This window comes from Podarcis vaucheri (assembly GCF_965113315.1).
Source record: "Podarcis vaucheri genome assembly, chromosome: 8".
In the NCBI taxonomy this organism is placed as follows: Eukaryota; Metazoa; Chordata; class Lepidosauria; order Squamata; family Lacertidae; genus Podarcis; species Podarcis vaucheri.
The window spans coordinates 3,573,885-3,597,404 of NC_138766.1; the positions used below are offsets into that span (position 1 = coordinate 3,573,885).

At 40.2% G+C, this 23,520-nt stretch overlaps 1 protein-coding gene across 1 annotated transcript in view; it reads right to left on the reverse strand.

Annotated features, from left to right (window-relative positions):
- XRN2 (5'-3' exoribonuclease 2) overlaps positions 1-23,520 on the reverse strand; it is a 73,042-nt gene that overhangs the window by 19,450 nt on the left and 30,072 nt on the right. Inside the window, exons 6-23 of the mRNA XM_082234259.1 lie at positions 22,162-22,251; positions 20,763-20,835; positions 19,767-19,817; positions 18,852-19,009; positions 18,152-18,226; positions 16,481-16,614; positions 14,688-14,745; positions 14,491-14,598; positions 13,480-13,524; positions 11,577-11,711; positions 10,759-10,877; positions 9,178-9,313; positions 6,078-6,185; positions 5,890-5,979; positions 3,534-3,606; positions 2,562-2,645; positions 987-1,084; positions 822-901 (exon numbers count right to left, since the gene is read on the reverse strand). Of these exons, the coding sequence (XP_082090385.1) occupies positions 822-901; positions 987-1,084; positions 2,562-2,645; positions 3,534-3,606; positions 5,890-5,979; positions 6,078-6,185; positions 9,178-9,313; positions 10,759-10,877; positions 11,577-11,711; positions 13,480-13,524; positions 14,491-14,598; positions 14,688-14,745; positions 16,481-16,614; positions 18,152-18,226; positions 18,852-19,009; positions 19,767-19,817; positions 20,763-20,835; positions 22,162-22,251 (1,715 nt within the window). The remainder of the gene's footprint in view (positions 1-821; positions 902-986; positions 1,085-2,561; positions 2,646-3,533; positions 3,607-5,889; positions 5,980-6,077; positions 6,186-9,177; positions 9,314-10,758; positions 10,878-11,576; positions 11,712-13,479; positions 13,525-14,490; positions 14,599-14,687; positions 14,746-16,480; positions 16,615-18,151; positions 18,227-18,851; positions 19,010-19,766; positions 19,818-20,762; positions 20,836-22,161; positions 22,252-23,520) is intronic.

The following is a 23,520-nucleotide window of genomic DNA, read 5'->3' on the forward strand; positions in this document are numbered from 1 at the left end:
ATATGGAAAAATGGAACAACTATTCATTTAGAAGAAAAACTCTCTTGGCTGTAGAGAAAAATGGAAAATGTATCTGATGTAAGCAGGCAATGGTCACTTAATACCAAATGACATTTAACTGACTGAAGGGATCAAATTCTTGACAAGAGAGCTGAACAAGTATTTTGCATGCTAAATATTTCTAAGACAAAAACCTCCAATAACAAGGCTTGAAATGGAAGACTAAAAGAAGCTAAGGCAATATGCTTTAATCCAAGCTAAATGGTAAAGAAATGGGAAGGGCAGCATGTTAACATTTCAAAATGACCACATGTAATATGTCATCAAACAGTACAAAAAGTTGAATAATCAATACTGCACTAATAGAATACAATATAGCAAAATTTAATCAAAATTGATTGTCCATTTTCAAAACCAAAAACATTTTAAATTTTGCCATGCTTACATCAGCTCATGTTAACCATCCCTTTGGTGTCCATAACACTTCTCAGTGTTTTCAGACTCACCTTTAACCCCATCCTTCCAACATGAAACCTACTTTCTGTTAGCCTTTTATTCTCTTATTCTTCACTCTAGCCAATTTCCTCTACCAGAGCTCCCTCCTTCTTTTTAAAACTTTAGCAAACCATCTTCAATTGGGGCATGACCCATCTATGTGTGTCTATTCAATAACTGAAAACTAGTGGCATGCATTAAGCAGCTTTTGATCTTAATTGTGAAGGAGGCAAATAAACTACAAACTAATTTTATTTTGTCTGAAGAACATTGAACAAGGAGGGATTCTTAATCAGCAAATAAGCCCTGCTGTAAGTTATACTTACTCATCAGGAAGAACTGGATTGTCATTCCTGGCTAATTTTCCTTGAATACCATGACACAGTTCAGGGGGAAGGCCTACTGCCTATTGGGGAATAATAAAATCCTGATCAGATGAGCCAGACAAGAATGAATTAAATGTAGTATCCATTAGAACAAATTTGACACACCTCTTTTTCACCAGACTTGTACTGTTCGAGAATGAAGTCATGAAGTTGATGCTGTTTCCCAACAAAGAGAACATCACCACCAAGACTATTTCTTCTGACTGAAAAAAGAAGGGGGTGATAATTCTTCATTAAGAGCAACCTAATTGTAATACTTACAAAACAGGCTCATGTTGCTTACTACCGGCACCATAAACTAAAAAAGTCCTCTCTAGATTTATCATTGATTTGTCATTGTACAGGGATGCTTACTTTGATGAGCATCCAAGTTTACTTTGAGTAATGGGGGAGAGGAGAGCATCCATTTGTCTTATACTAGTGCTTAATGTAACTGAACAACCTTCCATTGCTTTATAAGTGTACTAGTGTGGGACCACAATGAAGTTTCTGTCCATTTGGTACACACTTAACCATTTGCTTACAAGGTGTCATGCACCATGGGGATCAAGCCAGGAACTCTAGGAGTCTGGCACCAGATGCCTTTCTGAAAGTAATTTATATACTGCCCTCTCATAAAACAGGGGGTACAGCAATGCAAAAACCTGTAAATGTACAAACCAGTGTAAAGCTGTAGAAAACATTAATTAAAATGATGGGATACTCAATTAAAATTTAAACAACTGCATAGGCTTTTGGGCAAATAAGAATAAATGAATGGGGGGAAAAAAACCTTTAACCAAAAAGGCTCTCAGAGTAACTTAGGAAAAATCAGTTCTGAGGATGCCCCCCCCCCTTCGGGTTCTTCTTCTACACCATCATTTTATTATTTGTACCCTGCCCATCTGACACGGTTGCCCCAGCCATTCTGTGCAGCATCCAACAGATATAAAAACATTAAAAAGCTTCCCTAATCAGGGCTGCCTTTAGATGACTTCCTAAACACTAGGAAGAACTTCCTGACAGTAAGAGCTGTTTGACAGTGGAATTTGCTGCCAAGGAGTGTGGTGGAGTCTCCTTCTTTGGAGGTCTTTAAGCAGAGGCTTGACAACCATATGTCAGGAGTGCTCTGATGGTGTTTCCTGCTTGGCAGGGGGTTGGACTTGATGGCCCTTGTGGTCTCTTCCAACTCTATGATTCTATGATTCTATGACTTCTAAAAAGGCATGACACACAAGGAAGGAAGAATGAGAGGAAGGAAAAGCAAGCTCAAGCACAATTCTTGAAGTTATAATCAATGTGAATGTGGTTCTGGTTGTCTTGCCCTTGATGAAGAGCAGACCGTATCATAACAGAGGCAGAAAGCAACAGTTCAACCCTTCTTAGCCTTTGGGTGGAGCATTTTGACATATTTGGTCAAAATAGGAGTCAGAAAACTGCAAAAAGGGAGATTCAGCTTAAACTGTGAAACATCAGGACTAATGCAGAGGCTGCATGTTCATTCTATGCAGGTTACTGAGAAGGCTGAGCACAGAGAATGGTAACAGTTCTTGGCACCTGAGATCAAAATAAAAAGCAAACTGATTTATGGTGTGGAAAGGCAGTTGTGGGTTTTACAGTAGGAAAAAGTAGCATTGCACAAAAGTACCACTGCCAAAAGCCTTGGTACTCGGAAAGATTATTTAATCCTGCAACTCTTACTTTCTTCAGGGGTGAGGTCAGGATACACCTCTGCTAGAGCAGCTCTCAGGCGGCGTTCGTCAACAAAAGGCAACAGTGCAACTCCTACAGAAAACAACTCATTAGAGTTCATATTCTTTTCAATAGTACAAAACGTAAGGTTACAAAATAGTACAAAAGGGTAGAAGAAACTTTGGCAAGATCAAATTGTCCCCAAATCATAAAAAGATCCGTAATGGACCAGACCCTAGTCTTACCTAGTTCAACATCCTGTTCTTACAGTGGCTCACCAAATCAAGCTAAGCTAAGCATATGGTTTAGCTCTCTCACTGAAATTAGTGAGACTTAATGGTACAGGCAACCTCCTGTTTACGCGGGGGGTTACGGTCCAAGGCATACATGAAATCATGTATATATTCCTTATGGGCACAGTCACATTTCAACTCTCTTTAGTCAACAGAAATAAATGCTGCAAAAGTATAAAGCACAACCTAGTCAATAAACACTCTTTAAAATGAAGACTAGGAAGATTTAAAATTAACTTTGGTTAGACTGTACCAATGAACTGTGTCAAAGTATACTTGAAAATATGTAACTTTTCTTCAGTTCATTATGGTATTAGCTTTTAGTTTTTTGCTAATTCAGAAGTTCTACATTCCAAGTTATAAAGGTTCTCAGAATCCCAATAAAATTACTGAAGAATGCAAGACCCCAAAATTTATTTTCAAGCATTTCTATCTGGCTTTCTGTTATAAAAGTAACTCAAAGCAGCTAAATAATTAAAATACTCCAAAACAAAATATGCTACATGAATAATGAATTGTATTTTAGTTAATTTCAAGCCAAAATAATGTTATCTGATAACAGATACATAAATCATTTTGGCAAGTGGTTGCAAACATGACTTACAGAATAAAATCTTTCTTGTTTTGTTCAAATGACTCCAAAGACATATTGATGAACAAGTATTAATTTCGTGATCTTAAATATTACCTTGCCAAGCATATTTCTTTCCATTCAAATCAATAGCAAAGTCTTCGGGGTAAAAATCAATTATACTTGATTCCTGTTTTTTTAAAAAACAAGATCATTACAGTGATTCAGAGATTTGTACAGTAACAGATGAAGAATTAGATTAATCTTGCACAAGCTTAGAGATCCTATTTAGTTATTGTTGCATTTATACCCCCCCCTTTTCTCCAAGGAGTGCAAGGTGGTCCACACAGTCCTTCCTCCTTTAATCCCAACAACCCCGTGAGGTAAATCAGGGTGAGAGGCAGTGAGGGATCCAAAGTCCCCCAGTGAACTTCATGGCCAAATGGGGGATTTGAACCCTGATCTCCCAGGTCCAAGTCTGACACTCTAACCACTACACCACACTGACTCGTCATCTTTTTTGGTGAAGTGGTCTATAAAGTTTTCTGAATTAAAAATAATAATACATATAAGCTTTTCTTTTCTTCTTTTCAAACTCAGACAGTGGTACCTTGGTTTACGAACTTAATCCGTTCTGGAAGTCTGTTCTTAAACCAAAGCGTTCTTAAACCAAGGCGTGCTTTCCCATAGAAAGTAATGGAAACGGATTAATCCGTTCCAGACAATGAAAAGCAACCCCTGAAACAGCAATTTCACATGAATTTTACTATCTAACAAGGCCATTGATCCATAAAATGAAAACAATAATCAATGTACTATACTATAAAATAAATAAAACAGTATTGTAGATGATAAAAATAAAAATTAAAATTTTTTCTTCCCTGTACTAATGATAGTCATTGTTTGGATGGGGGGGGCGCTTTTATCCATTTCCACAGCCACACAATCAATCAGTCAATCAGTCAGTCAATCAATCAATCAATCAATCAATCAATCAGCAGTTGAACTGGGATCCACACAGATCCCCCCCCATGCTGCTGTGGGAAATGCTCCCTAGAGTGCGCACCTCCCGCAGCGGCATGGGGTGGGGGGTGGGGGGGAGTTGCGCACCTGCCAGCCAACTGGCTCTTGTCTTGGGAAACCTTTCCATGCACCTCCATCTCCCAAGCAGCTTGGCACTAAAAAAAATTCCCCCTGCCTGGCCGGGCTGTGAGAGGAAGGCGCTCTGCTCATGCTGTTCCCTGGGACCTATGCGGAGGTGTGCTCGCAGCTGCCTTGTCTGACTGCCCCGGTAAGTCGGGAGGGGGAGGAGGGAGCAAGTCCAGCCGGCCACCGTTCTGTGCACCTGGGAGTAAGCGCTGTGCAACTTCCCTCCGCCCGGCCAGCTGGACTCGCCTCCTCCTTGCCCTCTGACTTACCGGGGCGGACGGCTAAGGCAGCTGCAAGCATGCCTCTGCATGGTTCCTGGGGAGCAGCCATCGCCACTGTGTAAGCAGAGCACCTTCCTCCCACAGCCTGGCCAGGTGGAGGGAACTTTTTCTTGCTGCCGAGCCGCTTGGGAGATGGAGGTGCATGGAAAGGCCGCACGGTTTCCCGAGACAAGAGCCAGCTGGCTGGCGGGCGCGCAGCTTCGCTCCCTTGCTGCTATGGGAAACGTCGTGATGACCCCCTTCTCCGCTGCCGGACAATGGAAGTGTGACACTGAAAACGGAAGTGACCTCCACAGTATGTTCATATATCCCCCCCCCCAAAAAAAACCACACCACACAACCCGGAACACTCATTTCCGGGTTTGAAGTGGTTGCAACCCAAAAAGTTCATTGGCTAGGCTGTTCATAACCTGAGGTACCACTGTACGAAGAACAGGTCAAAATAAACAGTACTTTGTTGACAATTTTCAAGCTCTGGTGCAATAACCACTTCTAAAGTTTGAAATTTCAAACTGCAAGTTCTGGACATTTTCTAAAAGTTAACACTTCAGACAGTAGCCTTAATCTCTCTTGCCAGTTGTAGTTCTCATTGCTTATCTTGGGTACATGCTCCACAATGTGGCTTGACCAGAATTGGGACAGCTGGTGGGGCCATTTGAGGTCATCCTATCTCAGTGTTTCTCAAACTTAGGTCTCCCAGCGGTTGTTGGACTACAACTCCCATCATCCCTGGCTGGCAGGACCAGTGGTTAGGGATGATGGGAGCTGCAGTACAACAGCTGGAGGCCCCAGTTTGAGAAACACTGTCCTAGCTCTAACTGTTCCTCAGTTCACTACAGCTAGCAAAGAACAAACTGGGCTCCAACTGGAAGAGGTGTACCCTGATCTCAAGTCAGTATGGTTTTCCAAGTTTCTGTCTCCAGTAAACAGAGTAAAACAGGCACATTATTCAGACAGATACTGAAGCTATTAATAGAATATCAAAACAAACATTTCAATTTTGAATAGATGAAAAGGTGAATAAACAAAAGCAAAATTCTTACCGGATCAGTCATAAGATTCCGCCAAGTTGGTGGGAGAAAGTTACCACTAGCTGCAGGAAAGACTCCCATAAGCTGTTCAAGAGGTCTGAACTGCCAAAAACATAAGTCAACAGCAATAACTACTTTGATCACCCCCATAACAATATTAGTGACTTCCAAATAATTATAAAGATGAACAGTAATCTTACCGGTTTGGTTCCTTTTTCAAAGTCTGAGGGCATGTCTGCAATTCCTTCAAAATCTGAAGCAAATGGCGCATAATGGAATGGATAATACCATTTCCAGGAGGCACAGCCCTAGTTTGCAAAATGTAAGAAGAAACCAAGTCACAGCTAGAAGACCCAGTAACTCTTCTGTAGGGAGACAGGCAAGACTGAAAGCCATCTGGTAACTAATTCACATCAATTTCTAAAGCAACATACGTATTTGCCAAAATATTGATTGATTTATTTTTGGTAAACCAACTTAAGATATGGGACCAATATACCAATTCAACAAATGAAACCGTGACCACAAATCTCTTTTTCAGTGGCAATGTCATTTTACATTACTACTAACTCAGTTGTCACTGCTTTACATATTGATAACTTCTTGCAATATACTGCAAAGATGGCATACCAAACTTACTCACTGAAAAAGAAATCAAGTGATTGTAACATCTATAATACAATTCACCAACGGTCAGCAGCATAGGGCAGAACATTTTCCATAACAAAAACATTTCAGTTTCTATAAAAGCATTGCTTCTCAAAATTTGCTTTTAATAATGGATACCATATTAATTAAACTCAACAGATTCAAAATTCTAATTATCATTTTTCAGGAGTGTGTCAAGGAAGCATATGCCTATACAATTATATCTATATGCCTGCAGCACAACTGTATCTTTTGTGGGGGTTATGTTCCAGAAATGGCAAAACTACATATACCCAAAACACCCTTGCGCCAACACCCACCCTTGCTATCCAGGCTCTGGGAAGCTCTCACAGGGCCGTCTGAGTTCCTGCAAGAGCCTCCCTGAGCCTGTAAGCAAGACAGAGAGCTTAAAAGCTATTTCTGCACCAGGAAAACCCACTGCAAAAGGAGCTTTTAAGCTCTTTGCTTTGTGTGCAATTAATTCGTGGGACTTCAACTAGCTTGCTTTCAACCGTGCATATGATGCCATCATTTTGTATATGTATACAGAGTGCTTTGCTGCCCAGTTGAGAAAACCAGATCCAGGATGTGGCCTGTGACATGCCTTGGGTCAATGACATAGAATTGTAGAGTCTGAAGGGACCTTGAGGGTCATGTAGTCCAACCGCCTGAAATGCACGAATCTCAACTAAATTATACATGACAGATGGTCACTCAACCTCTGCTTAAAAACCTCCAAAGGAGAGTCTATCATCTCTCATGTGAGTCTGTTCCACTGTGGAGCAGCTCTTACTATACAGAAGTTCTTCCTAATGTTTAGCCAAAGTCTCCTCTATGCACATTCTAGCTTGTCAATATCCTTCTTAACCTGTGGTGCCCAGAACTGGGCACAGTATTCCGGGTTTGGTCTGACCAGGGTTTAAATGAGCAGGACTCTGACTTCCTTTGATTGGGACACCAGACTTCTGTTGATGAAGCCTAGATTAGCATTAGCTTTATTTGCTGCTGCATTACACTGCAGTCCAGGTTGTGGTTTTGAATAAGATCCTCCAGCTACAGTAAGGAGACTAGCAAAGATAGAAGTGGTAGAAGTCATCTAAAGAGCAAGAACAGCTGGCTTATAGGTTCTAGATAAAGCCAGGCTGAGTGCATTTCTGCAGAATCCTTCAGTCAGTAAACAGTTCAGACTTTTCAAGCTCACAGAATCCTGACTCACTGACTGTTGCAATTATAGCTGACAATAGTTTGCTTCCCAACAATCCTAATGCACTTTCACTTTTTGCAGCTAGTTTGCCAGAAGACTGTTTTGTTGTCGGAGCCATTGTTGAGCAGAAGGCAAAAGCCAGACAGAAAACTAACAGAGGCAAAAAGGCTTTATTTGTTTATTGTGGAATCAAAAGTGCTACAGAGAGATACCTGTAATAAGCTGAAGAAGAAGAAGAAGAAGAAGAAGAAGAAAGGTAGGAACATTTTTTAAGAAGAGGAGATGCATACCAAAAACAGAGGCCTGAGCTAAGAATAATGGGGAGAGGAACACAACTTCTATGCTGGAAAGGGTAGAAATGAACTGAGGAGCCACCAGCAGGAGAAAGGAGAAACATCCTTGCTTTCTGGGTGGCTGGAAAAGGCACAACCCACAGTGGGTGTCTCCCACACCAAACAAGAGGCAAGGTTGTGCAGGGAAGCAGGAGGACATAAACCTCAGAAGAGGTTCAGCTCATTTATACTGCGTTAAACCATGGTTTAAAGTGATGTCCCCATGAAATCATAGAACATGTTCCTTTTTTATTAAGGAAGTTTGAAGTTACAAAAAACAATGGCATGAGATGTGATTTGAGAAATCATACAGACAAAAGTAACACTAAGTGCTAATTCAAAGCAAACACCAATAACTTCCAAAACACATGCCTGGATCTAAACCAAATCTACTACCTCAACATAGCCCTATGGCAAAGAGAGGCGGCCAGGCTGTGAGCGCATCTTATTTAAATGTGGTTAATGTCTACTGGCTTTAACTAATCCAGAAGTTTCTGAATCTGCACAACAGACCTGTTTTATTTATCTTTATAATAACTATCCTTCATTATCTATTGTTAAACATTTCTTCAGACTCCAGTTGAATGAAACATTTCTGACCATTACACACACACAATAGCAGTGCATTATAATTGTCCCAAATCTTAATTTAAACTTTCCAATACGCTTCTGTAGAAAGGTAACATAATAATTGCACTCCCGACTGATCATTCGTGGTATCAGGGTTTTACCAAAATAAAGTTGCTGTAAAACATCATTACAACACTACAACATGATTTGCTTTATTAAGCTTTAAAGAGCTCAATATAGTTAACAGAATTAAACCATTATAATACTTTTTTAAAAAAAGAAAAAAAAGATGGCCACTAAAATCAATTTCATGAAGACAGCTTCAAGCAAGTAATGAAAATGTCACAGGGTCTCCTCTGTGTCTAAATATCCAGATTTACAATGAAAACCTGCTCTGGTCTTTGCATACTCCTCTGTCAATTATACCAGCAATGATGCTAGATGTACCTCTGATTATGCCATTGCTGAGTCTTATTACATTATTTGGGAGACAAGCAAATGAAGTTTTTTGAAATTATATAAATTTTAATGAAAGATAGTAAGTACCTGGTAATAGTACCGGAGAACCCAGCAGAGCCCTTCTACATAAGACTGTACAACTTTACGACGGAAATTTTTATCAGAGACATCAACATCAAATTTGTTCTTGTAGTAGCGCTGTTTCCAGCCAGCTTCCCATAACCTATACAACAATTCAAGCTTTGTTATTATTTTTTGTATAAGATGACTTGAAATAACATACAATTCAATTTTTAAAATTGTTTTAATACAAGATTAAGTAGTATAACAGCATCACATGCCTTTGTTGACCCCAGAAAAATCTTAAGACGTAAGTAACATAGCTACCTTTCTCATTCTTTCCTTCATTCCCTTCCTGTTAGCCAAACCTATGAGTGCACATAGACTGGGATTCAAAGAGAGGCTTTTTGGGCCCCTCTTCCTTCTGCAGCCCCCTTCACTTCATCTAAGAAGCTTTTATAGAGGTTCACAGAGGTCCTTCTGGCACACGGTAGAAGAAACAGATTCAGCTGGAAGGGAAACCACTCCTTCCCCAGCGTGTGTCTCTGTACACACATAGAGACATGTGCCAAGAAGCTTCTCTGGATCTCAGTCACCAGGCCTTGCTCGACCAGGACATTTGTGTGGCAGATGGAGAGCTTGGACAACTCATCATCTCTCAGCCTAAGCTACCACAGTTTGTTGTGAGCATGAAGTACAACTGTGTGCTATTTGAAGGAAATAGGAGCTCCAAGTATTGCTTGTGGAACTAATATCCTTTCTCTTGGGAGCAGTTAACCTAACAGTGAAGCATGTATATTAAAATACATTTTCTGAATCCAACCCCCTCACCCTGTGAACAAGCACAAAAGAGTACATCAGTCCTCCAAAAAACTACAGGCTCCCCATTAAAAGCTATTATGGAGAATCCCCCAGCTTTTGGAAAGCATTTTAGAGGGGAGTTGCTGTAAGAGGTGCCCATATTCAAGCAGCAGTGACTCTGTGCTACTTTGGATCCATGCCATAATTTCTGACATATTTAAGAGTACACGGAAGAATATATGAGCTCATGAGGCTGTCTTATGCAGAATCAAATCACTGGTCAGCTTAGCCAAATATTGTCTACCCTGACAGGCAGAGGCTTCCAGCTTGAGGCTTCTTAAACTGGAGCTGCTGGGTTTTTAGCCTGGAATTTTGAGAGTAAAAAGTATATCCTTTAGCAATAATCCAATTCCCCAAAGGAGCTGAAGTAAAGCCTTAAGTAAAGAGATTTGGTTGTAGAACTTTAAGAGTTAAACAGTTTCATTTATGCTGTAAAATAATGACATTCTGCTCACAGTTGCTGAGCTGAATATTGAACCTCTAGCCAATCTGGTGCTGAGTCTCAAAGGGAGTAGTAGCTTTTAGGACGAAAACCTTCATGCATACTAATGGAGACACTTAAAATTTAACAGCTATAGCCTACACATCTCACTGGAATTTCCTGAGTATCCCAACCCTCCACATTAATTATTGGTGGATAAAAAGATCATGGAAAAGCATTAGAAGGTGCTATAGATAAAGGGTAAACAGTATTAATGAGGCGACATCCCTTTTGACAATTCACTAACAAAGTACCAAATGTATCACCTGATATTATCTTCAGGCTCAGGTTCACTGTCACTGTCCTCTGCTTTCCGCTTAATTCCTCCGGCTGGAGATGGTGAACCATCAGAGGTGAAACTCGTATTAGGAGACGCTGAAGGAGTCTGGGGATGCAGTTGTCAGGCAGATAGTTGGAAAAAGGTTTCATTACACTTATAAAATTAATGGCTTTGTCATAAAGAAATAAAAAGAGAACCATCTGTTTTATTGAGGTGCAGAAGCTGGGATCCAAAAGAATCATGTACAAGCTAGTTCCAGGCACCCAAGTGGCTTTGAGCAAGTAGCAGTCCATTCCATGTAAAAAGCCACGGGGGGGGGGGGCGGTTCAGAGTGCCAAAAACAATAAATATTAACAGTAGAAAACTACAATAAACAGAAACCAGAAGTACTGTATTCTCCTTGGAATTCTCAGGCACCTCACTTTCATACAATCATAAAATTTCAGAGTTGGAAGGGACCACGAGGTTCATGTATTCTAACCCCCTGCAATCTCTTGAAATTTGTTTGTGCTAACAGGCCTGTTCAGATGCTTACAATGTTCTGAGTAGTCAGCTATTTTAATAATTGTTCTGATGTTTTGTAAATATTTCAAATAAATAAATAAATAAATAATAAGGGTGTGACATGTATAGTGAAGTTCAAGAAGACAGTTGCTTACCTACAGCTATTTAAAAGAACTTGAAGTTGTACTTAAAAGAGATTCACTTGCAGAAATAAAATTGAGCCACTAGTAAGCCACAGGTCTATAAACTCACTTAGTCATTACTTCTATGCTTGTGACAAAGTTCAGATCAATCACTTACAGTGCTCTGTCTGTCTTGCATTCTCATTTCAAAGGCTGCATGTCTTGGATTATTGATTGGTTGATGACTTCCTCTATTTCCCCTCCCCAAAGGTTGCGGGGTGAACTGGCCACCAGGCATAGAATGCTGTTCCCTCTAGATGAGCAGACATACATTAGCAGAAATGTTTATCATCATTTTCCAGGCAATAATGAAATATTTCTTGAATGCTGAGACTCAGCAGAGGCTGCAATTATGTACACAAAAGCTTAGGGTTCCACTGATAAAATAAGTAATTAGCAGTATACATTTTATCCAATGCTTCCACTTGGATTTAGATTGTTTTAGTTGACTGGTTAAAGTGCTTCAGTTTTGTCACTATGTTATCTCCATTACTAAAACAGTTGCAAAGAACAGAAGAAGTGTTACGACTATGAAATAAGCTTAGAACCAAAATCTAAACATGTGCTAGCCATCTGTCACAGGCTGCATTTCCAAATCTAACCAGGAGAGTAACAGTACAATCCTAAGCATAAAAGGGGCTGTCGCCCCTGCTCACTTCACCCCAACACCCCGTCCGTCCCCCCATAGGCTGCCAACCTCCCTCAGTCCTCCTTGCCACTGAGGGAAGCCTGAAGCTTCTTTCTCTGGAGCGGCAGCAGGAGCGAGGTGGGAGGATGGAGGAGGATGCAAGGGAGGAAACACTTTCTCTCATTCATTCTCTGCCTCCCTTCCAGCAGTGGCAAAAGTAGGGGAGTGGGAAATGAAGGGGCAAAAGATTTGGACTTTCCCTTTCACCAGTCCAGCGGCAAAGGAGAAAGGCAGCCATGCCGTAGTTCATCATGCCACCTGCCAGAAGCCAACCAAACTTCAGCATGGCAACATTCTTATATTTTTATGTATATAAGAAGACATTTAAGTCATGAACATCAGTGTTCCTAGACAATTCTGACAAGTTTCACATCAAATATGAGACCTGGCCTTAGAATAAGCTGCTATTAATCCAAGTGGCATATGTGAGGAAGGTGGTGGCATTCAAGTAGAGATATGAGAGTGATGGGAAGACAAATCTACCATAAAGACTACACTTAGAGGAGTTCAACTGACACCCCCTGCCTTGGGAACAGTGGAATACATGGTGTTTCAATTGTTGTATAAAAGTTACCAGAAAAAGTTTTGGGGGGAGGGTGAGGAAGTGTAAAAATGGCACAAGAAAAAACATGATCTTTTTTATATGAAGTCTTTATTATTGCAATCCTATGGAAAGCCTCATTTAATTCAATGGAATTTAATTCTGAAAAACAGGCATAAGATTGTTCTGTATGCCTTGAATTTAGTCTAGCATCTAAGGAACCTATAGCTAAGGGGTTTATGTACCCAAGCAGCATTCCATGCTGCTCAGCAAGACAGTTTCCTAACTGAAAGTAGGTCCAGACACTGTGTGGGATTTCATACTAAGAGGGGGGGGGAGTCAAAGATCTTATGGGGGCAGATAATAATAATAATAATAATAATAATAATAATAATAATAATTTATTATTTGTACCCCGCCCATCTGGCGTTCCTGGGCATGCACATAGATGTTAATTGGAGTCTGGATCATTTGCTACAGCTGAGATATAAATAATTGTTCAGCTAGTTCCATGAGCCTAATGAAGCACTAAGCATGTTTCTCAAAGGCCCCCCATGTTACGCGTCCAAGAGAAACTTCAATAGTAGTTTGTGATTTGGGATAGAATGGGTATTACGAAAAGCTGCAACATTATTTATTTATTTTGAGCCTACATTTTAACTCAAAATGGTCAAAAAGTTGGCTTACATAAATAAATAACCATATTAGGGCTGTTTTTACCCTAACTGATATATTTGTCTTAAATCAGGATGTTGCAAGGAAAAACAACAGGGCTAGAAGCTCTATATTTACTTTCATCCTTTTTCTTTTATCCTTCTGCCTTCTTCTGAAATTTTCCTAAAATGAAGAATGAAGATATTAGAACTGTGTGCCATACAAATTACATGGAAAAAACCAAAAACATCAGAAATATTTATTAGGGTCATTTCTTGGGGGGGGGGGATGCTCAAACAATTATTCATACTTGCCATATGCAGAACTCCCTACTTCCTGATACAGTTCTAAACAAAACTGGAATCCAACTCAAATCCTCATAAAAATGTTTAGGAGTATCCATTTGTTTATTTAAATCTCCAGGTGCTTTCCTACCACATAACACACATAGACACTCCACACCCAACATATCACCGTCAATCACAAAGCAACGTGCAAGCTTTCATGTTTACTAGGCCTTTTACAGACTGGACGCTGAGCAAAAATCAAAAGGTGTGGAGGGAATGGGGAAATGTAGCTCAGCATATTGGAAGCTGAAGTTGAGGTCTGCTGTAAGACAGCTACCATTGCTTCTTTGTCCAAGAATGTCTTATGCAACCCCCTGCCCAGCAACAATCTTTTTCTGTTTTTGCATTCCCCCCCCTCACATTTAAGTGAAAAAAGTATTCTGTTCAACTCAAAGGTTTGCATACTTATTTATTATTTTTGTCAGTCCTAATGAAGTTATTGTTTGTTTTGCTTCCTTACTCTCTCTCTCTCTCTCTCTCTCTCTCTCTCTCTCTCTCTCTCTCTCATGGGCCAACACGGCTCCTGTTTCTTTTCCTTTCCTCACAGAACTGACTTAAAAACATTAAACCAGCCATTCAAAAAATCAAATACAGCCGATACAGCACACATTCATTGACAGCTTACAGAGGCAAACTATCCTCTAATTTCTCTGGTTAAAACATGATTTTTTAATTTATTGCACACTAGAGTAACATGAAGATAATAATAAACCACACTCACTGTTTTCAATAATGTAATTAAATTAAACTATTCTCTATAAAACACAGATACACAATAAATATGTCACAGGAACTCTTTTACCTCATCATCTTTTCGCTTCTTAAAAATATTATCTTCAACTTCTCCAACAGATAACATGATCATTTGCACTCTTTGCAAGTTGACATAGCCATTTTCTGTAAGGTATCCCTGTAAATTGTAAAACAGAACTGTAACTATCTTTCCTTCTCCCAAAGTTCCACGAGATTAAATTGGGGTGGGCGTGTGAGATGGCTTACCCCAGTTTTGTGCACAACATTTTTATAAATGTTCACTAGACGATCAATTGCTCCTTCCCTGTGAAACAAATATAAATGAATTAATTTAGCCATTTTACAGGATGTTGTATACACACAGTCTGAACCAGCATTTAGTTACTAATCTGTGAACCAGTGCTGATCTCACAGAGTCCCTGCTGTCATTCCTTCCCATGATGAATATCACTGGCAACAAGGAAAACCCATGGATGCTTCCCTTCGGTGACAAGCAGCACAAGTTCACTAGAAAACAGGTTTTAATTGGGCAGCGACCTAACTCATTAGAGTTGTTATAATTATCTTATGGGAAACTAGAAAGGGCAGGGGTCTGGAAAAAACCTCTAAACTCAACTTTAGGAGAAAGCACTTCTGAATCACCTGTACTAAAAAGGCAAAACACCAACAACCACCTGTACACATGACAGGGCAAGCTTGCGACTAAACTGGGAGTGAATGAGCCCAGGCCCAGTCCATGGCACAGAGGAATCAGACGTTCAAGAAGCCTCAATGTAATGTGCAGGATAAATATAAACAATACAAAGTACCGTATTTTTCTGTCTATAAGATGCCCCCATGTATAAGACGTCCCTATTTTTGGGGACTCAGATTTAAGAAAATGGGGGGGATGTTCCAGAGTATAAGACGCCCCCTAATTTTTAACATTATTATTTTAGGAAAAAACCCTAGTCTTATACACAGAAAAATACGGTAATTATTTATATGACATCATGCATTTTAAAAGCCTCAAATCACACACACTTGATAACCAATTGTAGTTAATAAGTTTGGAACAGCTAAAGCCCTATTACAGAACCACAAAATTGTAGAGGTGGAAGTGGCCCTCATGGTCATCTAGTCCAACCCCCTGCAATGCAGGGATCTCAGCTTTCCCTTGTCTAAAACCATTCTTGCTCTGCTCCTATTGGCAGGAACCTCCAATCTCCAGACGTTTCCGGACTACAACTCCCATCACCCTTGGCCAGCTGAGGATGGTGGGAGTTGTAGTCCAACAACATCTGGGAACCCAAGGTTGAGAAGAGTTGCGTAAGGTTCCTAGAACAAGGCAACATTGTTACATGACACATACTGAAGACTCGGAATTGCTACATAACCGCCAAGTTTTATTGTTACAAATCTTGGTATAAGAGAGAATGGTCAATAGAATTGGCTGAGAAAATAACATGCCAGGTGAGAGCGGAAGAGGGCAAACACAATCCATATTCCTTTTATAATGTATGGCAAATGTTTACTGAATACATAAATTGTTCAGGCTGGCAGGAATCTACCCAGCACTTATGGGAAAACGTGGTGTGAACTCTAGAGGAATCAAATGAAACTTTAACACATGGCATGATAAAAGTTTGTAATTTGTTGTTTACTATTGTAACAATTGTTTTCTCAAAAATTTTCTTCTCTACCATGAAAATAAATAAAAACAGTTTTGTTTTGTTTTTAAGGAAAACAGAGACAGCACACATACTCAGTTTGTGGTAAGGGTTGCCTTAAATCTAAAAGCTAAATGTTGTACACCAAAGAGGGCTTTAGGCTTTTGCTTTTCAAATCTCAGCCCCACTCTATGCCACATAGCAAACCATTCTTGAAACTGAAGGAACTTTCAAAACAAGGTTATGGTATGCTATTGGTTCTGAAAAATAGGGGGAAATTGCACAGGAAAAGCCCAAAGTCTTTTGGACACCTAAACACGTTCTTATAACATTCATTGTACAACCTTTCACCACATCAAGTAACTTTGCATATAATGCTGCTTTCCATACCTGATCTCTAACGAAGGTAAATGAGGAAGAAAGTCATTTCCCACAAAGAAACACATGAAAACCCAGTCATCGATACTTCTTTCAACATCAAAAGTGAAAGGCAAACTGGCCATCGTTAGCTCTCTTTCCAAATACTAGAATTATTTGAGAGAGAGAGAGAGAGAGAGAGAGAGAGAGAGAGAGAAATGGAAAACATTTCTGCAGATGCTACTAGAAATAAAATGTTAGTGTGCAGTTATTTATACATAAAGTTCTATACCACTAAATCGAGGGAATTCTCAAAGTGGGGCACAAAAACCTGCCTGACCAGCCATCAAGTCCACAATAAAGGTACTGCTACGCTAAATGTCCCACTTCCATTCCAAGTGGATGTCTAAAGTGACTTTTATTTATTAAATTTTTGTGCCACCCTCGATCCAAGGATCACAGGGCAGTTTACAGTATAAAAATACAAAATACAAACTCTAATAACAGACAAAACAATAACACCCACCATCTCAAAGAATATGCAGAATGTAAGGAGAAAGGTGACCCTTCAGGCAGGCTGGTTTGAAATTGCTAAGGGCACCTTAAATGTGGCCCAGTAGCATATTGGAAGCCAGTGTAAGTTCTTCAAAAGTGATGTCAATTGCTGTAAATAAACAGCATTCTGCAGCAGCTGCAGCTTCACAAAAAATGCCTTGCAGTAATACAGCTTGAGGTTACCAGTGCCTAGACCACCATGGCTAGGCTATCAGAGCAAATGGAAAATGCTTATCTCTTTCCATCCATTACAGATTCAGGTAAGTAGCCATTTCCATCAAGCAAGCGCAATCTGTCTCTCTCACAGAATTAAGGTGAGAATCTAGCAAAGACACTCTTTCCCCACAAACTGGAATTCCTGCATAACTCTTCCTTGAAATTAAATAATGTCCTCCCCCAACAATTTCATCCTCCAAAACCCCCAGTCCTGATTTTTTCCAAATTCACCTCCAGCAGCTTGGCAAAATTAAAATTTTCTCCTTCCCTCTAACTTGTTTGTCATGGCTAAAAAGGCTAGGAACATGATCTTTCCATGCCGCAAAAAAGTCTACTCCAGATTTTTGTTTTTTCCTTTGCTGCAGCTTACGTCACAACCAGTTCATCTTTTTTGTTCCTTTATCAGCCTCTGAAGAACAATATGTGGGGAGCCCTTGTGAAACTTCTGCAGTTCCCCCCTCCCTTCTGAGATGGAAAGTGGGGTGCGTGAAAGAGAGATGCCAGCTGGGAAGAAGAGAGCGAAGGCTGGGAACGGAGAAAGACCTTGCAGACAAGACTCTCTGGAGAAGCAAGACACAAAACCCTTGTATGGGAGCTGAACAAAGCTGACTAATAGAAGTAATGTTTCAAAATGCCAACCTAGTCAGAGGAATGAGAGAAGAGGAGGCAGGGCAGGATTAAATGTAAGACAATTCAGCAGCAGCATGTCCTGAAACCACCTCTTGCTGCTTAACAGGGAAAATGCTGGTAGCTAACAAAAAACAAAGGGCAAGACTCATGGCTTCTCCTGGCCAATTGCCAGAATTAATTTTTTGGTTGCCATGGAAACTTGTGCCCATTGGCTTGGAAGTTAGTCCCACTGTATTTAACAGGTCCAGAGACCCACTGCATAGGATTACAGCCTTAGTTCAAACACATCCAAATATTACTTACTTCTCTCAAAACACATAAGCGAATAAAGATAAATTCTTGTTCCGAACCAGGAGGACAATCTGCAAATTGATCGTGCTACAAAAGAGAAAAATGGTATACCATTTGTATGTAAGCTTTACTTTAGAGTGCCTTCTCCCACAGCACAGGCCTAAGCATGTTTATTCAGAACTAAGTCCTGCTAAATTCACTAAGTTCTTTGCTCTAGAAAGGTGTGTTTCAGAATGCCACTTCAATAATAAATTAAGATTACAGAAAATTCCTGTGCATGCTTTATTCTCAGGTAAGAGTATCTGGGACTGTTTCTGAAATCAAGGGGATGAAGTCTAAACTTGCAGAGCTGACTCTAATCTGTCATCCCATTCCCATTTTGCTGCACAATATTTAAATGCACTTTGGCATTTCTGCTGAATTGATTTGCCCCTCCCCACATGCCCCATAATTTGTCAGACCACATTTATTTCAAGGAAATGAAGCCTGCTTTGTGTTCCTTCCTTTACAAATAGTTGAGAATGGGTTTCAGTATGTCCTTGTTGCCAACCTGCAATGTTAGTCTGAGAGACTGAGAGATTACTCAAAGCCACACAATGACTTCATGGCTAAGGAAGGATCTCAACAGGAATCTCCTTCATTCAAACCTATCACTTCATTCTCTTGCACAACGCGCTGGCTCTTGAGAAAGTGAGCAAACTGTTCAACCTACCTCCCCTTGTTTTTCTTTTGGCAGACCCTGACAGTCCTTAACTTCATGTCCAAACTGGTTGCAAAGAGCACATGGCTTTGGTTTATTAGGCTTAAATTCTTCTCTAATTATAGTAAAGTTTGGTTCATGTGTAGCCAATCCCAACATAATTAGGTCAGCTATAAAAGAAATAAAGCAAAAATCAAATACTAAGTAAATAACTACAATAATGGCCAATGCAGATGATCCTCCGAACAAAACCAAGTATGTCAATTAGCAGTATAACATTATTATTTTTCATAACAAAATATGTATACTGCTTAACTGTAAATTCAGGCACCAGACCCATTGGCAAACCATGCGCTACAAAGATGCTTGCAAACATGCTATGAAAGCTGGCAATATCAACCACACCATGTGAGAATCCGCAACAGATGACCGCAGTACCTGAAAACAGAGTCAGGTCATGCATCTACACCAGTGCCCAGAGGAGAAATGATTGCTGGGAGGAGCGCAGACAGAAGAAATGTCTTGGTGCATCTGCAGCAGCACAACTGGATGGTTTCTTCTGCCCCAGATGCAATAAAACATGTCTCTCCTGTATTGGTCTCTAGAGCCACAGCAGACGCTGTAACCTTCCAACAGTTTGACTTCACACCCAAAGGTGTACTCCTCCACTGTCTTCCAAAACAGACAGATGCCAACCAACTAACTGTAAATAAAAGCTCTAAGCAATTACAAATATGTTAATTATGTAGACATAAGTTTTTTAACAACCTTAGTAACCTCAAAAATATAACTGTAGACCCCAAGATGGCATTACCACATTTTACAAGTGTGGTTTACTCAGTATACACAGTACTGACCCATACAAATCATTCTCTACTTAACTGCTAGAATAATTACTAATGGAAGAAAACTAAGAAATGGACTTACCATCAGCACCACACAAACAGTGATGAGTGTTTGGATCATGATTCGGTTGAGCTAAAGCAAAAAAGAAAGAAATGTTAGATACATTTTATTATTCTTAGGCAGAAGGAAATAATTACTGAAGACTCATTGCTGACCTCTAAGGCTGAATAAAATTACATATGCTGCCCTTGCCTCTTTTGGTAGGAAAGGGTGGTGTATAAAATAAATAAATAAATAAATTGCAAAAGCACAATAGACAGTCAAGAGGTCAGAAAGGCAATACAGAAGTAGAAAGTTGATAAAACTGGCAGACCTGGTGGCGTTTTCACCAGAATACTATTTATTTATAGTCGTACCTTGGATCTCAAACGCCTTGGTCCCAAACAATCGAAACCGAGAAGTGACTGTTCTGGTTTTCTAATGATTTTTGGAAGCCAAACGTTCGGTACGGCTTCCGATTGGCTGCAGGATGCTCCTGCAGCCAATCAGAAGCCACACCTTGGTTTTCGAATGGTTCCAGGAGTCAAAGGGACTTCCGGAATGCATTCTCTTCAAGAACCAAGGTACGACTCTACCGCCCTTCATCAAAAGATCTCAGGGCGGTTTACAAGATAATATGAATACCTGTAGCTGCCAGGATACTTAATGATTGTTTGCCATTTAATCAGATTCCAAATTCATGAAGATTAAGCCCAAAGCCCAACTGGAGCAGGCCCTGGTGTTGTCTTTGCCAGTCTTCCTCACTCTCTCCTTCCTTCCCATTTTAAAGGTCAATATTTCATTCCAAGTTGCTCTATGTTTTTAATTCTAATACTGTACTGTATCTAATGTTCTAAAACCACTATAGTATTTATGATTCATCAAAAAAAACACACCTCTCTTTACTGTTCTAAACACCTTTTTTCACATCTGTTTTGCTTATGCACTTTTGCATAAAAATATTCAGAAAAAGTAGATCTATTCACATTGAACAGCCCATTTTTACTAATATCAGTAGATACAATTGCAAAAAAATACCTCTTTGCCTTCGTATGTAATCCATGATTTTGTGTTCACCTTCACCTGGAGCACTAGCATCAGATAAAATAACCTACAAACATCACCACAAAGAGGAAACATAAAAAGTAGAGTGAAACACTCAATACTTTGCAACACCATTAAAATTACTACTAATTTGTGTTATTTGGCACAGTGTTCCTGAAGACCTAGGACATTTAAAAAAAAAATCAAAACTGGAAGCGCATTGCACTCATGCACAAAGTTACACATCACTCCTCAAAACAACATTCACACATCCTCCTTACAACTATGAGATGGTCTGGATAATAATGCCTCCTGTTCCCCCATTTTTCCCAGGCAGAAAGCCTTTCCAGGTGATCCTACCATGCCTATCAGCTGTACAGCAGGCGATATGAGGGGTAGAGGCGCCAGCATATGGAACCTTCCCGCTTCAAGGCAATAGAGGGCCTCTTCACATAGCACACAGTTCCGCTATCATCATAATCATCAAACCTTTTATTGGCATCAAACACCCGAAAGTTCAACTATGGAGTTCGCTCCACAAGATGTAGTGAAGGTCACTAACTTGGATGGCTTTAAGAGGCTATTAGCCTTTTCCTCCATGAATTTGTCTACTAGCCATGAGGACTATACGCGACCTCCATGGTTGGAGACTCTATGCCCTGAATAGCAGTAGCTGGGACTTGCATGTGTGGAGAGTGCTGCTGTGCTCAGGTCCTGCTTGCAGGATTCCCATAGGAGTCTTCTAGTCACTGAGAGAACTAGACAGAACTTTGGCCTGGTCCAGTCGGGCTCTTATGTTATTAGTAGTGAATTTTTCGAGGCACACCAGACCCTCTTACGGCACACAGGTATATTCGGGCACATGCCCCCCCACCCCCCGCCTTGCCACACCACACATGAAAAGCTACCGAATTTTTCGCTCTATAACACGCACCCGACCATAACACGCACGTAGTTTTTAGAGGAGGAAAATTCGTAGGCATGCCACCCGTAGGCATTCCCTCCATAACACGCACAGACATTTCCCCTTACTTTTTAGGAGGAAAAAAGTGAGTGTTATGGTGCAAAAAATACGGTACTTTTTAAGCCAGGTGTGTTTCAAAGTTGATATGGTACAGGTGGGGTCAAAATGCCACTGGGCTCACACACTCCAAAAGTGACTATGGATCTTAGCCTATAACTGCTAAATGAGGAAGTGATCTAATGATAGGTTTTCAAAATTTCCACATCTGAGATAAAACAGCTAAACACCTTGGGAATGCCTAAACTATACCCGGATGTTAAACTGTTAGTTTATCTTCTTCAATTAAAACAACTATCTTCTGGAACTCATTTGCATCAGTCAAGAATAGTACAAGTTCCATTTATTGAACAATATGGGTATGAAACTTACTGCCAAGTTTTTCCATCCTGGATCATTGTTCAAACGATCAGCAATATAATAGCGAAGGCATTTAGCAAGATTGTCCATAAACTCAGTCCCCTAAAGAACAGGGAAATAATACAACATTTAGATTGTGATGGGCAGATTGCAGATGTGAGCCATCTTACTTTTTTAAAAATAAAAAAGCAGAGCACAAAAGTCCAACAATTGAAGGGGCAGGCAAATGAAGCAAAATGAAAACTTGGGGGCAGAGCCAGTTGCCCCCAATGACTACACTCCTTGACCCATAGAGAGAGAGTGATATGCCTAAACAAGTATAAATCCACAGCTCAAGCCCTAAAATGCATCAGGAGAGGCATACTAACGCCTAGTCATAGTCTTCCAATTAGTACAGTGGTACCTTGGTTCCCGAACGGCCTGGCTCCCGAACAAATCGGCTCCCAAACGCCACAAACCCGGAAGTGAGTGTTCCAGTTTGTGAACATTTTTCAGAAGCCAGACGTCCAACGCAGCTTCCAATAGAGTGCAGAAAGCTCCTACAGCCAACTGGAAGTCACACCTTGGTTTTCAAATGGTTCTGGGAGTTGAACGGACTCCCGGAACGGATTAAGTTCGACAACCAAGGTACCACTGTACTACAATTTTACAGGCAAAGAATTTCAAGACTAAGTGATTAACCTCAAGAACAGCCACAAAATTTACAATACAGTATTTTATTTTATTTAAAAAATATATTATTATTACACAACTACAATCTGCATCTGCATTTATATATGTGGGGAACCTCCTGGTCACCAGTTCAAACCCCTTGGCAAGACAAAACTGTCCCCAGCAGCCCTCTGAATGTAGAGGAAGGGAGAGAAAAAATATGTCAGAAATAGAAAAGGGAAAACCCCCACTTTTATATTTATACTGGCTCTGGTCCTGCCCACTGCAGACAGCCCTTGAGAGATGAACCACTGTGGTGTGGAGAACACTCTCCTCAACAGGAAATTCCCCATGCCTCATTTATATTTTACATTTTTTCCACTAGGAAGCAAAGAGGTTCAGAAACATACAACTTGGCTAATGATTAGGTTAACATTTTATGTTTGAAGTTTACTAGGAAACCAAACTTGAAACCCTTATACCAAATCCATCACATAATGAACTCTTCATCACTCAGGTCTCGCTTAGTGAAAAAAGGTTTATTTTTCTTAAGCCTATGAGGATTTCTGTGCTGAACACACCTTCACACAAGGTTTCTGCATGAAACTAAACACTGGATTAGGGCTGGAAGAGATAACTCTGTTGTAGCCCAAGGTTTTTTGTATGGGAAGTTTCTGGTTAGAAATCCAAATAAGCCTAAAGTCATGTTCCAGCATCTAA